At 60.1% G+C, this 15,605-nt stretch overlaps 1 protein-coding gene across 3 annotated transcripts; it reads left to right on the top strand.

Moving 5' to 3' along the window:
• Positions 1-50: 50 nt before the first annotated feature.
• CASKIN2 (CASK interacting protein 2) lies at positions 51-15,486 on the top strand. Of its 3 annotated transcripts, none has more exons than XM_010342428.3 (20): positions 51-149; positions 1,300-1,829; positions 7,403-7,454; positions 7,966-8,063; positions 8,508-8,653; positions 8,744-8,839; positions 8,926-9,056; positions 9,225-9,333; positions 9,699-9,807; positions 9,952-10,046; positions 10,530-10,791; positions 10,910-11,031; positions 11,120-11,180; positions 11,294-11,385; positions 11,554-11,664; positions 11,756-11,857; positions 12,040-12,178; positions 12,306-13,784; positions 13,873-14,095; positions 14,402-15,486. In XM_010342428.3, exons 2-20 carry the CDS (start codon positions 1,736-1,738, stop codon positions 14,490-14,492), a joined length of 3,612 nt encoding a protein of 1,203 aa, XP_010340730.1. In that variant the 5' UTR covers positions 51-149; positions 1,300-1,735; the 3' UTR covers positions 14,493-15,486. The 3 variants fall into 3 exon arrangements, with proteins under 3 accessions (XP_010340730.1, XP_010340729.1, XP_074245071.1); XM_010342427.3 differs by having other exon boundaries at positions 56-149; positions 1,342-1,829; XM_074388970.1 differs by lacking the exons at positions 51-149; positions 1,300-1,829 and adding an exon at positions 5,115-7,312.
• The last annotated feature ends 119 nt before the right edge of the window (positions 15,487-15,605 follow it).

Below are 15,605 nucleotides of genomic sequence, written 5' to 3'. Positions count from 1 at the left end.
GGGGGAGGGGCGGGATTTCCTGCGGGAGGCGCCGAGCCGGCCTTGGAAAAGGAGAAGGAGAAAGGGGGGCAGGGGGGGAGTGGGAGCCACCGTCCAGAGTGCCAGGGACCGAGCAGGGCCAGCCGGACCCCGGCGGGCGGCCGGGAAAGGTGAGGCCCGCGCTGGGGGTCAGCGCCCCTGGGGGCGGGCGCAAACTAACTTTCCTTGCGGGATTGGCGGGCGCCTCCATCTCCCCGCTCCTTCCGTCCTCCTCGCGCCCCTTTTTCCATCCTCCGCGTTTATACCTCGGGGCTTGGCCCGCCCGGCTTCTCCCGCCGCTTTGTTCCCCGGGTGGGCCGGGGCTGGGCTGAGCTGGGCTGGGCTGGAGGGTTGCGCGGCGCTGGAGGGACATTCCGGGGGGCGGGGGAGCCAGCCCGACCCCAGGCACTGCCAAGGGCGCCCTCCGCCTGTGTCGGCAACGGGCCCCGAGTGGGAGTGCCCCCGGGTTGGGCTTGGGACATTTGCGGAGTGAGGGGTTCCCGGCTAGGGCCCCAGGCCTGCGGGGATCTTATGCCACAAGACTTTGGCAACAAATTTGCTGCCACCGAGAAACTGACGTAAGCTTCTTTGCAGTGGACTCCAGGGTTTGGGCTTCAGGTTCAGGCTTGGGGGGCTTGGGAGCCCGTTTATCAGCCGTGCCCCAGCTCTGTCTGTGTTCGTTGCCCAGCTGCTCCTCCACCGACACAAGGGGCGAGGACGGGTCAGCAACAGGTGCTGTGAGCTTCGCTCTCCAGCAGGCAGAGCCCCCAGAAACGGGGGGCCAGAAGCACTTCATGCCCTCCGTTCACAAAGAGCCCTAGGGCTGGGGCATCCAGCTATTAACTCCTCCGTAGGGAGGAGTCTGGGGGCTGGCGCCTTTGACAGGGAGTGACCCCTGCCCGCCTGCCTATGCCTGACCCTCCCGGCCCCACCTCCTGGCCCGCCAGTTGTCTGTGGGTGTCGGAGCCTGAGGCTGTGGAGAACAGGCTGCTGGCCCGGCCTGCCCCAGTATGTCATGCTGCCAGGGCCCCTCCTGCCCAAGGTTGAGGTACTGCCAGGTGCCCTGGGGCCCCAGTGACTCAGCCTCCCCCTCCCAGAATGCCACCTCCCCCCCACCAATACTCCTCTCAAGCGTGGCAGCTTCCGCCGAACTTCAAGTGGCTCAGCTCCTCCATCAACTGAGGGGAGCCAGAGGGGCTTCGGGGAGCCAGAGGGGCTTCGGGGCTTCCTCAAGGTCCTGTCCTGCTCATCCTCTGCACCCCCCTTCTGGAACCCTTGCAGGCTGTGGCCCAGCATTCAACAGAGACACTGCCCCTTTTCCAGACCCCTGGGACCCGTGCTGCCTGAAGCCCAAGGGAATACTGGCTGCTGTCTGGGTAGGCACTGCTGTTCCCCAGCCAAGCCAGGAAGATTGGTGTGCCCAGTTCCAACCCATCCTGGAGCTGTCTAAAGCCACAAGCTGATATCCATCCAGATTTCCACGTAACGTCCACCCCACAAAGATTGGCTTTCCTTCCTGTGGTGGCAGTTCACAGAGCACCTTTGGGAGTGTCCCCCAGCACCTGACGAGGAGCCTGCTGCCTGGGACACTAGACTTGCTCCCCCAGAACTGGGAGCCCTCCAAGGAGCTGCGGCATGGTGCTCTGACACCCCAGCTTGGACCCTTGCCTGCCTTTGCCCTGGACTCCTGAGCGCAGAGCTCAGACCAGGAGCCAGGATGGGTCGTGAACAGGACCTGATCCTCGCTGTCAAGAATGGAGATGTGACCGGTGTGCAGAAACTGGTGGCGAAGGTCAAGGCCACAAAGACAAGTGAGTACTTGGTGGTGTGAGCATCTAGCTGCAGCCCTCTGAGTGTTCAGGCCACAGAGGTTTGGGGCATGGGGGTGGGTCACTGTGATCTGCATACTTGAGGAGGGTGGACGGCCTTGTTCTCAATAAGAAGTGCCTCTGTGTGAGAGAGCCAGAGAGAAAGTTGGGTTCCCCTTGCTGTGTATCTTTAGGCAAGTCACTTAACCTCTCTGGGCGGCAGTTTCCTTGCTTGCAAAATGAGAGGGTTGAAGTACATTCATTCACATCGTTATTGAGTGCCTATTGCTTGTCACCCAGGCTGGAGTGCAGTGGCATGATCTTGGCTCACTGGAACCTCCAACTTCTGGATTTAAGCTATTCTCCTGCCTCAGCCTCCTGAGAAGTTGGGATTATAGGTGTGCACCACCACACCTGGCTAATTTTTAAAAAAATATTTTTGGTAGAGATGGAGTTTCACCATGTTGACCATGCTGGTCTCGAACTCCAGACCTCAAGTGATCCACCCACCTAGGCCTCCCAAAGTGCTGGAATTATAGGCATGAGTCACGGTGCCCAGCTCAGTCTCTGTTCTCAGCACTGGACCATAGTAGTGAACAAAACAGACCCAGATTCCTGTCCTCATGGAGGCACCTTCTAGCAGGTGGTCTTTCTGATGTGTTCTTTGGAGTCATGGGGTTTCTGACAGTGGGTTAGAGAAGACTGAATAGATAGAACTTCATCCCTACCCCCAACCTCAAATGCACACATTTCAACCAGAGCGTCTCTGTGTTTGTGTCTTAAGAGGATATCTGTAAGATAGCTTTTTTTTTTTTTTTTTTTTCGTGAGTTAGAGTCTCAATTTCTTACCCAGGCTGGAGTACAGCGGTGCGATCTCAGCTCACTGCAACCTCCACCTCCCAGGTTCAAGTGATTCTCCTGCCTGAGCCTCCCAAGTAGCTGGGATTACAGGTGCCTGCCACCACGCCTGGCTAATTTTTGTATTTTTAGTAGAGACGGGGTTTCACCAGCCTGACGGGGTTGGTCAGGCTGGTCTCGAACTCCTGACCTCAGGTGATCCACGTGCCTCGGCCTCCCAGAGTGCTGGATTACAGGCATGAGCTACTGCACCTGGCGGCAAGATCGCTTTTAAAAAGGGAGTTCTACTGCTTAAAAAAAGTTCAGCACTTTCTAAGCACTTGCTGAAGTCCCTCTTAGCCTGACATGTGTGCCCTTTGGGGCAGGGGAAGGCAGGGCGTGGTGGCCAGAGCTCGTTTGCTGGAGGTTTTCACATAGCCTGGAAGCTCGATGCATTAGTGGCCACACCTGAGCCCCATGTCTTGGGTCCCTCTGTGGTGAGACCCCCCTACAGGAAGAATAGACCCCCGGGCTTCAGGGAGCTCTCTCTCGGCTGTCCCAGGAGGCCACTGGACTTGTCACCTTGAGATCCTAGATCAGCATGGGCAGGAGGTGGGTCCTGCCACCAGACTGAGGCAGGAGGAGTTTCCTGGATGGGAGGGTCTCCTCTGGAGTGCAGGGGCTCTAGCCCCAAGACACACCTTGGCCACGTGCACTGGAAGGAGTCCCCCAGGCTACCTGAACACCTGGGGTCTGGGTACTAGAGGAAGGGCTTTAACCTCATGCATCCACTGGCACATCAGGGCAGGGTGGGAGACCCGGGGCCCGGAGAGGTGGCGATGTGGGGTGGTCTCTGTGCCTAGGGAAGTGGACACAGGGTGAGTGCCACAGGGGAGGTGCTAAGGAGGTCCCAGGGGAGGGCCCTAAGGTCCAACAGTGCAGCCACTCCCCTCATCTGTCACCTCTGTGTTGTTTTTGGCCACCTGCCCAGTGGGGCCTTGGTCAAGCTGCTGCTGGCCTCAAAGCTCTGGGGCCTCAAAGTGAGGCCCTCAGGAGGGAAGGCAGGAGGGGTCTGGAGACCGGTGGCTGGAACTGCAGATCCAGGCTTTTGGGCTCTGAGAAGGTCCCTTGTGCCCAGTGGGAAATGTCTGTGGGGAAAGAGGTCTTCCTTTGGTCCCATAGGGGAGAATTCACCCTGTGCAGGGTGTAAGCACAGGCACAGCGTGACTGGGGTCTGGGATTCCTTGTGAGGCCCTGGCACTGTGCCTCCTCCCAAGTCCTCTGAGAAGCTGGTGACAAAAGTGAGATTACAAGATGACATTTGCAAACCAAATATTATAATTTCCTTACTTGCCTCTGAGATAGGTATTTCAATATTCATTCTGCAGATAAGGTAAGTGATGCTCAGAGAGGGTTAGTGACTTGCCTAAAGTCACACAGCCATAGCATGGGAGAGCAGAGGCAAAGCTGTACCCTGTCCCCTGTGCTCTGCACTCAGCTGCCCATCAGAATTCCCTGTTCTTTTCAGAGATGGGGGTCTCACTTTGGGAGGTCAAGGCAGGCGGATCACCTGAGATGAGGAGTTTGAGACCAGCCAGACCAACATGGAGAAACTCCATCTCTACTAAAATTACAAAATTAGCCAGGTGTGGTGGCGCATGCCTGTAATCCCAGCTACTTGGGAGGCTGAGGCAGGAGAATCGCTTGAACCCAGGAGGTAGAGGTTGGGGTGAGCCGAGATCGTGCCATTGCACTCCAGCCTGGGCAACAAGAGCAAAACTCCGTCTCAAAAAAAATAAAAAATAATAGGAGTACAGACTGGGCCAGCCATGATGGCACACACCTATAGTCCCAGCTACTCAGGAGGCTGAGACGGGAGGATGACTTTAGCTTAGGAGTTTGAGACTGGCCTGGGCAACATAGTAAGATGCTGTCTCTACAAAAAATTATGAAATTATCTGGGCATGGTGGTGCATTCCTGTAGTCCCAGCTACTCAGGAGGCTGAGGTGGGAGGATTACTTGAGCCTGGGAGGTCAAGGCTGCAGTGAGCCGAGATCGTGCCATCACACTCCAGCCAGGGCAACAGAACAAGACTCTGTCTCAAAAAATTAAGCAAATAAAAGTGCAGACTCCTTGGGTTCCCCTGAAAATCAGACTCATGAGAGGGCCTGGGACTCTGAGACTCTGAATCAGGACGTTCTCCTAGTGATTCTTTTTTTTTTTTTTTTTTGAGACAGAGTGTCGCTCTTGTTACCCAGGCTGGAGTGCAATGGCACGATCTCGGCTCACCGCAACCTCCGCCTCCTGGGTTCAGGCAATTCTCCTGCCTCAGCCTCCTGAGTAGCTGGGACTACAGGCACGCGCCACCATGCCCAGCTAATTTTTTGTATTTTTAGTAGAGACGGGGTTTCACCATGTTGACCAGGATGGTCTCGATCTCTCGACCTCGTGATCCACCCGCCTCGGCCTCCCAAAGTGCTGGGATTACAGGCTTGAGCCACCGCGCCCGGCAATCTCCTGGTGATTCTAATGCAGTTCTCAGGAGTGGGCCTGGGGACTCCTGCTCCGTAGCACAAGAAAGCAAAGGAAACTGCTACAAGGGAGGTGTCAGGACTCCCCCTTTTTCCTTCTGAGGGGTAGCTAGAGCTTTATAGTTATCCAGAAAGAGAGAACAGAGAGGTGGGAGGTGCTCCCTCAGCCTCCTCCCTTTGATATCTGGCTGATTCTCTGCCCCCACCCAGGTCCCCTTCAGGGAGCAGGTGGCTGAGAGAAGAGGGATACAGTTGTCCTGACCCTGCCCCCCCCCACACCACTCCCTTTTCCTAACAATCTCCTTCTTTGGCCAGAGGAAATGGGGTGTGCTGGGGCAGCCGGCTGAGCTCACATCCTCTGCCCGGGAGCCTAAATCAGGAGCCACCCTTCCACCCCCAGCGCCAGGCCCGGGAAGTAGGTTGCACCGCAGAGGAAGTGCCTGGAACCGGGACCCTCTGCCCTCCCGCCAAGGTCCCCAGCCCGGTCACTCTGAGCCTCTCCCCCACTGCCTTTCCGGCCATTGTTCTGGAAAGAACAGAGCCACCCAGCCTGGCCCTTGCCCTGTTCCTGTCCTGCCTGTCACATTGTCCTGCCCCTCCCTGGAGGAACTGCATCCCGCCACCCAACTGCCTCATCCCAAACTGTCCAGGCTGTTGGAGGCGGAGGGCTGTTGGAGGAGGAGGCAGCTTGAAGGGCGCTCTGTGTCTCTTCCCTGCTGACCTCAGATTCACTGGGACTCAGAGAGGTGCGGTGGCAGGCCAAGGTCACACAGCCAGAGTGAGCATTTGAACTGTGCACTTCCGCTTCAAGAGTCCCTCTTCTTTCTACTGCCTCAAATAGTTCTGTATGAAAAGGGGAAATGGTTCTTTCCAAGGGGACTGGAGAAAAATGGAGTCTGTGTTTCTTCCCAGTGGCTGCAGCCCCTTTAGCTCTTTGTCCCTCCTTGGCTCTGCCCTTACCTTTGTGGCACAGTGTCCTTCAGCTTGGCCCTCAGTGTAGCTGTCCCCTCCCTCCCTGTGCCATGCTCCCCACTGCAAGGTTCGGTCCCTCCCCTCCCTGTTGGAATGAAGCCCTGTCCTGCCCAGGCTACTGGGGTATTGAGGGGCCCACCGGAGCCTGGGGGGCAGGCCTGGGCCAGCACGCTTGGCACTTTGCCCAGCCTCGTTGAGCCAGGCTCACTCCTTCCCTGCAGGGTTCTAGCAGGAGGCAGGGGCCGCCTGGGACAGGCCTTCCTTCCCTCCCCAGCACTTCAAGAACCACTCCCACCAGTTCCCTGGATCACTCAGGGAGCACACCTGCCTGAACCCTGCCCCGAGGGGTTGGCCCCAGCGCCTCTTACTGCCAACCTGCAGAGTTCTTGTCCAGGCCACGGACATCTCAGCTGAGACCTTGTCGGTGCGGAGAGAGCAGTAGCAGGGACTCCCCAGGCAGTCTGAGAACCCACTGGGATCCCAGTGGGAACAGTGCGGCTCCTGTGCCAGCTCTTGTTGGAGGACCATCACCCGAACATCGGGATGGTACTGTCCAACACATCAGGAGGGCTAGATGGCAAGAGCACCTCTCTTTGCATATGACAAGATCAGGCACTGTACTCACAGCCCCTGTGAGCAGGTTCTGATCAGCTCATTTTACAGTTGAGGACACTGAGCCTGGGAGGTTAAATGACTTGTCATGGTCACACAGCTCGCCCCTGGCAGAGCCAGGGTGGGGTAGAGGCCTGACTGATGTCACCTTCCCCTGGAATGCCCAGGACTGGGCATAGTGGCGCTTCAGGCAGCATCTGTCCTGCCCTTGAACACCTAGTGCCTCTTTCCTTCTCTTCCCCCGCCCCTCGGCCCAATAGGACAACGTGACTCACTGCTTGGCCCATTCAGGCAGGAATGCTAACCATCCACACCGTGGGCCTGTCCGCCTAGGGCACATTGTGCCAGTCCCACCCCCTGCCCCCTTTGGCTCTATAAACAAGTGGGGCTGGGGCGAGGGGAAGCCAGGCACCGCCACAGCAGCATCCTGCCCTGGCTGCCGTCACATTGGCAGGCTGGTGGGCCAGGGTGGGAGCCACAGGGACAGGACGGGCAAAAGGCCATGGGGCAGGTGCTTTCCTGTAAACCAAGAGGTCAGCCGGGCTGTGACCGGTGGGGGGAGGGATGCTGGGTGACGGCAGATCATCTGATGGCCCTGACACCTCCTCTCCTGACACCCGCAGAGCTCCTGGGCTCCACAAAGAGGCTGAACGTGAACTACCAGGACGCTGATGGGTGAGTGGGAGCCCCCTTCCCTCTGCAGAGCTGCTGGGTGGGAGCAGTAGAGCCCCAGGGGTGGGGCTAGAAGGAAAGATCCTGAGGCCCAGGGTCCCTTTGGCCCTGGACGTGTATTTGCTTCGAGTTGTGGGTCCTGTCCCTAGGGCCAGAGGGAGGGGGCACCTACCCGCCTGTGGAGTTAGCCCAGAGTGAGGGGCCTCCTGGGGTCAGATTCCTTTGGGGCCCCCTTTTCTCCCTGGAGGGTAGGAGCCCTCAGGCTCCTGCTCCCACGGCCCCCTCCCCTGGGCCAGCTGGGAATTGGGGGCCAGACAAACAGGCCTCTCAGTGCAGACACAGAGCCCTTTCATGCTGTGGCCCAGCCACTGCGCTCCCACGGCAGGGCTGGCAGGGTGGGGTGACCAGTAACCCATCCCTGCCAGCCCCCAGGAGAGGTTTGGGTATGGAAGACCAGGATTTGGGGGTGAGGGCTGCCCACCAACACCCCCAACTTTGTGTCACCCCACACCAGATTCTCTGCCCTCCATCACGCCGCTTTGGGGGGCAGCCTGGAGCTCATAGCCTTGCTGCTAGAGGCTCAGGCCACTGTTGACATCAAGGACAGCAACGGTGAGACCCCCATGTGCCCCTGACCCCCACTCCGGGGAGGTAGGGGCCCTACCCAGACCCTGGGACCAGAGCTTGCTCCCGTTACAACGTAGCAGTGCTAATAAATGTTAGCACAGCTTCTCTAGGCTTGCAAGTGGCTTTTCCCTGTTTAATCTTCACAGTCTTCTTGCATAGAGGGTGATACTAACGTCCGTTATTCAGATGAGTAGGTTGAGGCTCAGCGAGGTCTTGTCGCTGTCCTGGGGTCATCATCATCCGAGGTGGGCACAGCGGGACTCTGGCTTCAGCCCTGTCGAGCTGGACCTCTTCCTGACCACATGCAGGTGGAGCTGGCATTGCATCCCCTGGTCCCCCCCAGCTGGCCTGGCTCCATCTTCTGCTCAGTCCCTCTCCACCCCAAACGCCACCCCAGGATGTTCCTCAGAACCACTTCCCTCCTGCCAGGCATGCGCCCACTGCACTATGCAGCTTGGCAGGGCCGGCTGGAGCCCGTGAGGCTGCTGCTGCGTGCCTCTGCGGCCGTCAATGCCGCCTCACTGGACGGGCAGATCCCCCTGCACCTGGCCGCGCAGTATGGACACTATGAGGTGGTATGTGAGACTGCCCACAGGGACTTGGCACAGGGCGCGGCAGGGTGCTGGACAAGCCAGGCCCCCTCACTTGGCTCCCCTTAACCCTAGTCAGAAATGCTCCTCCAGCATCAGTCCAACCCGTGCCTGGTCAACAAGGCCAAGAAGACACCCCTGGATCTGGCCTGTGAATTTGGCCGACTCAAGGTGAGGCCCGCAGCCTTGGGGTGCTGGGTCCTAGACATGTACAAGGTCTGAGGAGGAGGCTCTAACTGGGTGCTGGGTTGCTGTAGGTGGCCCAGCTGCTACTGAACAGCCACTTATGTGTGGCACTACTGGAGGGCGAGGCCAAGGACCCGTGTGACCCCAACTACACCACACCCCTGCATTTGGCGGCCAAGAATGGCCACAGAGAAGTCATCAGGTACCCTTGGGGTACCCCCCGCTTCTTCATCACCTTCCTGTGGGACCATCGGTGCCCCTCAGTGCCCTCCCCTGCTGCCCTCTTTACCTGGGCTCTCCATCTCCTAGCCCCCAGCAGTCATCGTCCCCTCCTGCCCCACCTCCCCATGACTCCCTCCGCCCACTGCAGGCAGCTCCTGAGAGCCGGGATCGAGATCAACCGCCAGACCAAGACGGGCACAGCGCTCCACGAGGCCGCACTGTACGGCAAGACCGAGGTGGTGCGGCTGCTCCTGGAGGTGGGTGTGGGCCCCTGCTCCCTCACAGGTGTCCCTGGAGCCTCTGCCCTGGGCCCTGACTGGCTGGGGAGGTCCCAGAGGGAGGACTCCAGCGTGGCTTTTGCATGGGCGTCAGGAAAGAGGCCTGACTTTCTTCTGAACGGTGCTGAGGCCGTAGAGATGGATCGGGAGCAGACCAGTTCAATTTGCTCTGCCGCTTACTAGCTGAGTGAACTTGAGCTTGTCCTTGATTGAGTCCCTGAGCTTCTATTTCCTCGTCTGTAAAATCTGAAAATGATAAGCTACCTACATCCCGGGTAGCTGAGAGAAGCGAGGGAGAGTTGTCAAAGTGCCTATCGAGTGCTCATGCATCACTTTGCGCCCAGGGAGGTGTGGACGTGAACATCCGGAATACATATAACCAGACGGCGCTGGACATAGTGAATCAGTTCACCACCTCCCAGGCCAGCCGGGAAATCAAGCAGCTACTGCGGGGTGAGTGCAGGGAGGAGACCCTGCCCAGGGGGCCTGGTGGAGGGGGAATAGACGTCCCTGGGGAAGGGTTGTCAAGGGGATATGGGTTGGAAAGATGCCCTAAGGACCCTTAGATGACACCTTTCCCCCACCCCGTTCTCTTAGAGGCCTCAGGGATCCTGAAGGTCCGAGCCCTCAAGGATTTCTGGAACCTCCACGATCCCACTGCTCTCAATGTCCGGGCAGGGGATGTCATCACGGTGAGGAGCCCCAGGCAGACATTCCTTGGCACATACAAATGATTACAGTTACTGATTTGGGCACCTGGCTGTGTTACCAGGTTCTGCTCTGAGGTTTCTATATTCACCCTCATTTAACTCTTTCCGAAGCCAGGGAAGGCAATGCGATTAGCATTTCTTTAGAGATGACAAACTTGAGAATTAAACAAAATAAAATTAAGAGAAATTAAAGTGACTTGCCCAAGGTCACACAGCTACCAACTAGTGGAGCTGTGATTTGACCACAGGCTGCCACCAGGGCTCATCCTGGAGGCACAAGGGAGATTGGGCTAGCGGCTGGCAGCAGGGGCAGAATGTGAGCCAGTGTGGGCATCAGAGGCCAGCTCCTTGGGGGGAGGGGAAGAGCTGGACCAGCGTTGCTGGACTGCAGCTGCAGGCACAGCTATTTGTCACTTGCCTGGTGCTGGGAGTGACCAGGTCCCTGCCCCCCACCCCTGGCCGCAGGTGCTAGAACAGCATCCCGACGGCCGCTGGAAGGGCCACATCCATGAGAGCCAAAAGGGCACAGACCGAATAGGCTACTTCCCCCCGGGCATCGTCGAGGTGGTCAGCAAGCGGGTGGGTGTCCCTGCAGCCCGCCTCCCCTCCGCACCCACCCCCCTGCGCCCAGGCTTCTCCCGGACACCGCAGCCTCCTGCAGATGACCCCCTGCACCCTCTTACCTACGGCCAGCTTCCTCGGGTGGGCCTCAGCCCAGACAGCCCAGGTACATCCTCCCAGGGGGCAGTGCTGGGCACTGTGTGGGTGTGTGGCCTGGGCAAGCTGCCAGTCAGCTGTTGGCAGTGTCCCCTGGGGCTCTGACCCTTGGCTTCTCCCCCCAACAGCAGGTGACAGGAATAGCGTGGGCAGCGAGGGCAGTGTGGGTAGTATCCGCAGCGCTGGCAGCGGGCAGAGCTCCGAGGGCACTAACGGCCACGGCCCTGGCCTCCTGATTGAGAATGCCCAGGTAGGATGGTGAGGTCACAAACCAGGGTAGGGCTCACCCCCCACTGCCAGTTCCTCAAATGCTAAGTTCGCTCCTGCCCTGACTCCAGCCACTGCCCTCAGCCGGAGAGGACCAGGTGCTGCCGGGACTCCACCCACCATCCCTGGCAGGTAGGAAGGGTCAGGGGAGCTGGGTTGGCTAGAAGAGGTGCAGGTAAGGAGGCCGAGGGTGGGCACCCCTTCCTCCTGCCACCTCTCCATTCCATGTCTCTCCCTCCTTGAAGACAACCTGAGCCACCGCCCTCTGGCCAACTGCCGCTCTGGGGAGCAGATCTTCACCCAGGACGTGCGGCCGGAACAGCTGCTGGAGGGGAAGGTGTGACCTCCCCTGGGGTGCACTGTGGGCCTCGGGGCTGGGGTGGGTAGAGCAGGGAGATGCAAGGGCCTCTGTATGGACTGAAGTCCCGCTCAGGCAGGCACCTGGCGGGAGGCTGGGGGCTTCGCCCAGTTCCTGCTAATTCTGCCCCCTTCTCCCACCCCACAGGACGCACAGGCTATTTATAACTGGCTGAGTGAATTCCAGCTGGAGGGCTACACTGCCCACTTTCTGCAGGCCGGCTATGACGTGCCTACCATCAGCCGCATGACGCCTGAGGTGGGTGCTGCAGCCCGGGAGCAGTGCCCAGTGGGCCGGGGAGGGCCCAGCAGGCAGGCGATGGGCCTGATGGTCAGACTCTGTGCGGCAGGATCTGACAGCCATCGGGGTGACCAAGCCTGGCCACAGGAAGAAGATCGCCTCAGAGATTGCTCAGCTCAGCATCGCTGAGTGGCTTCCCACCTACATCCCGGTGAGCCATCAGGGTGGCTGGGGAGTGGGGCACATGCTGTCGCCCATCGGGGGGCTGGGGAGTGGGGCACATGCTGTCGCCCATCAGGGGGGCTGGGGAGTAGGGCACGTGCTGGTGCCTTTTCCTCTCTGGCTGGGGGCGGAGGCTGGCCGGGAGCTCTTTTGAGGACGGTGCTCTTCCAGACGGACCTGCTGGAGTGGCTGTGTGCACTGGGGCTGCCGCAGTACCACAAGCAGCTGGTGAGCAGCGGCTACGATTCCATGGGGTTGGTGACTGACCTCACCTGGGAGGAGCTGCAGGAGATCGGGGTCAACAAGCTCGGTGAGGACTGCCCTGAGGCCTGGCCCCACCCGCCTCTGGGGTCTCCAAGAGAAGAGAGAATGAGGCCCAGTCGTGACCAGGACCACCCCAGCCCCACCTAACTTTGCCACTTCTGTTTCCATCTCAGGGCATCAGAAGAAGCTTATGCTGGGGGTGAAGCGGCTGGCAGAGCTTCGGCGGGGCTTGCTGCAGGGAGAGGCCCTCGGTGAAGGCGGGCACCGGCTGGCCAAGGGTCCAGAGCTGATGGCCATCGAGGGCCTGGAGAACGGGGAAGGCCCGGCTACCGCCGGCCGGCGGCTCCTCACCTTCCAGGGCAGCGAGCTGAGCCCAGAGCTACAGGCAGCCATGGCAGGGGGTGGCCCTGAGCCACTCCCCCTCCCACCTACCCGCTCTCCCAGCCAGGAGAGCATCGGGGCACGCTCACGGGGGTCCGGCCACTCACAGGAACAGCCTGCCCTACAGCCTGGCGTTGGAGATCCTAGCACCCCCCAGGAGAGGAACCTTCCAGAGGGCACAGAGCGACCCCCTAAGCTTTGTACCCTACTTCCTGGCCAAGGACCCCCACCCTATGTTTTTATGAGCCCCCAGGGTTCCCCCTCCAGCCCGGCCCCAGGGCCACCTCCTGGCGCACCCTGGGCCTTCTCCTACTTGGCTGGGCCCCCTGCCACTCCCCCAGACCCGCCTCGACCTAAGCGCCGGTCCCACAGCCTGAGCCGCCCTGGCCCTGCGGAGGGGGATGCTGAGGGGGAGGCCAAAGGGCCAGTGGGCAGTGCCCTGGGCAGTTATGCAACCCTTACCCGGCGGCCAGGACGCAGCGCCCTTGCCCGGACCAGTCCTAGCACCACCCCAACCCCAGCTCGGGGGACTCCTCGAAGCCAGTCCTTCGCCCTGCGGGCCCGGCGCAAAGGCCCCCCACCCCCACCCCCCAAGCGCCTCAGCTCTGTCTCTGGCCCTACCCCAGAGCCACCTCCCCTAGACGGGAGCCCAGGGCCCAAAGAGGGGGCCTCAGGGCCCCGAAGGCGAACACTGAGTGAACCCGCTGGCCCCTCAGAGCCCCCTGGCCTACCTGCCCAGTCGGGGCCCTCATCGGACACGGAGGAGGAGGAGCCAGGCCCCGAGGGGACGCCCCCATCCCGGGGCAGCTCTGGGGAAGGGCTGCCGTTTGCAGAGGAAGGGAACCTGACCATCAAACAACGGCCAAAGCCCGCTGGCCCCCCACCCCGAGAGACATCCGTGCCCCCGGGCCTCGATTTCAACCTCACAGAATCAGACACTGTTAAGCGGAGGCCCAAGTGCCGGGAGAGAGAGCCGCTGCAGACCGCCCTGCTGGCCTTCGGAGTGGCCAGCGCCACGCCTGGCCCTGCTGCCCCCCCGCCCTCCCCAGCTCCTGGCGAGTCTCCTTCAGCTTCTCCTAGCCCTCCTCAGCCTGAGCCCAGCAGCCTTCCAGCCCGAGGAGCCCCAGCCCCCCTTGCTCCCAGCCCCGCCACACAGCCCTCGGTGCTGCCCTGCCCAGGGCCGGGTCTGGAGAGCTCAGTGGCTAGTCAGCAGACTGGGGAGACAGAACCCCCAGCCGCCCCTGCTGCCCTCCTCAAGGTGCCCGGAGCAGGTAAGAGGGGAGGCCTGTGGGAGAGGCACTGCTGGCAGGGTTACGTCCGGCCCAGCCAAGTGCCAGGCCAACCTTTTTGTCTTTGCAGGAACAGCCCCCAAGCCTGTATCGGTGGCCTGCACCCAGCTGGCATTTTCTGGCCCAAAGCTAGCGCCCCGGCTCGGCCCCCGTCCAGTGCCTCCTCCACGGCCTGAGAGCACTGGGACTGTGGGCCCAGGCCAGGCCCAGCAGAGACTGGAGCAGACCAGCTCGTCCCTGGCAGCTGCACTGAGAGCTGCAGAGAAGAGCATTGGCACGGAGGAGCAAGAGGGGTGAGGGGGGGCTGGCAGGGGAGGGAGAGAAGGCTGCAGAGAAGTAGCCGTCCCTGCGCCCTCTGCCTGGAGCTCCTGGGGATGTTGGAGGGGGACATTGCAGGCACTAATGGGATAAGAGGCCAGGTGTTGGAGTCACCCAGATCTGACATTTAGAGAATCCTAGTGGCTGCCATTTAAGAGGCATACAAGCCTCGGCTGTCCCTTGCCTCCTTGAGCCTCCAAGAGCTATGACAGCCCCCTGCCCCAGGGTCATTGGGGTGCAGACCACTGACTGACCTGACCGCATCATTCCCCTTGCTGCAGCGCCCCCAGCGCCTCCACCAAGCACATTCTGGATGACATCAGCACCATGTTCGACGCCCTGGCTGACCAGCTGGACGCCATGCTGGACTGAGCCCTCCAGCAGTGCCCACTATGACCTGCCGACGTCCACTGCCTTTGCCCCAGCACAGAAGAGACCCCTGTCCTCTAAAAAAAAAAAAAAAAAGCCCGGGCACGGTGGCTCACACCTGTAATCCCAGCACTTTGGGAGGCCAAGGCAGGCGGATCACCTGAGGTCAGGAGTTCGAGACCAGCCCGGCCAACATGATGAAACACCGTCTCTTAAAAAAAAAAAAAAAAAAAAAAAAAGAGGCCCCTGCCACCCTAGGGATGGGCCAAGGGCTGATCGGGCTGAAGTGTCCCTCCAGCAGAGCCCCTTCCCATTCTAAGCCAGCAGCTGTGGGCGTCGCAGCTCTTGTGGGACAGCCCACCTTACCAGAACCTGACTAGCGAGGGGCCTCCACTGCATCACAGCAAAGCCCCTCCCAGGGTGATCTGACCAGGGTGAGGCCATACATTCAAGAGTCCTGCTCCTGGACAGGGACCCTGGTAAGAGCTCTCTCCTCAGGGAGGAAGGGGGGATGGTAGGGCTTTGGGGGTGCTTTCTCTGTAACCCCTAGCCTGTGTCCCAAGTCACTGTGCCAAGGGAAGCCTCTTGCCACCCACTGTGCTGCCCAGGCCCTCAGAGGCCAAAGGAGGCGTGTGTCTGGCCGGGCCCCCCTCCGTAGGTGTACAGAGGACATGTAAATACACAGCTCCGGCCCCGCCTTCCCTCACTGAGGCAGAGCTGGCAGGGGTGGGAGGCAGTGGGGTTAACAGATCCCACAAGTCCAACTTTTCAATTGTAAATGTTATTTTTTAAGCAGAGAGAAATGCATATATTTTAAATGGAATTTATTCTATTAACTGCCTGAGAGGACGCAATGGGAAAGGGGCCTCAGACCACAGTAGGAGCCCCTGCTGCCCACCTGAGGGCCGGGAGCCTGACCCTGTTGGCCCAGGCCCTGGCTCTGTAACCATTAACCTCTTGCCCCAACTAACACTAATGAAAACGCCATTCCACGTGACTGGGCTGTGTGTTTGCCTCTGTGACACGGGGAACCCTGACCCCATGGGTCTCACCTGAGCCAGACCTGAGAGACCTGCCAGTGTAGATGGAGGAAGGCTTAGGCCTCCCTTTGCCAGC

This window comes from Saimiri boliviensis, chromosome 17 (genome assembly GCF_048565385.1).
Source record: "Saimiri boliviensis isolate mSaiBol1 chromosome 17, mSaiBol1.pri, whole genome shotgun sequence".
Lineage (NCBI taxonomy): Eukaryota > Metazoa > Chordata > Mammalia > Primates > Cebidae > Saimiri > Saimiri boliviensis.
Note: the sequence above shows the minus strand (reverse complement) of the source record. Positions and strands in the feature narration are given on the sequence as shown.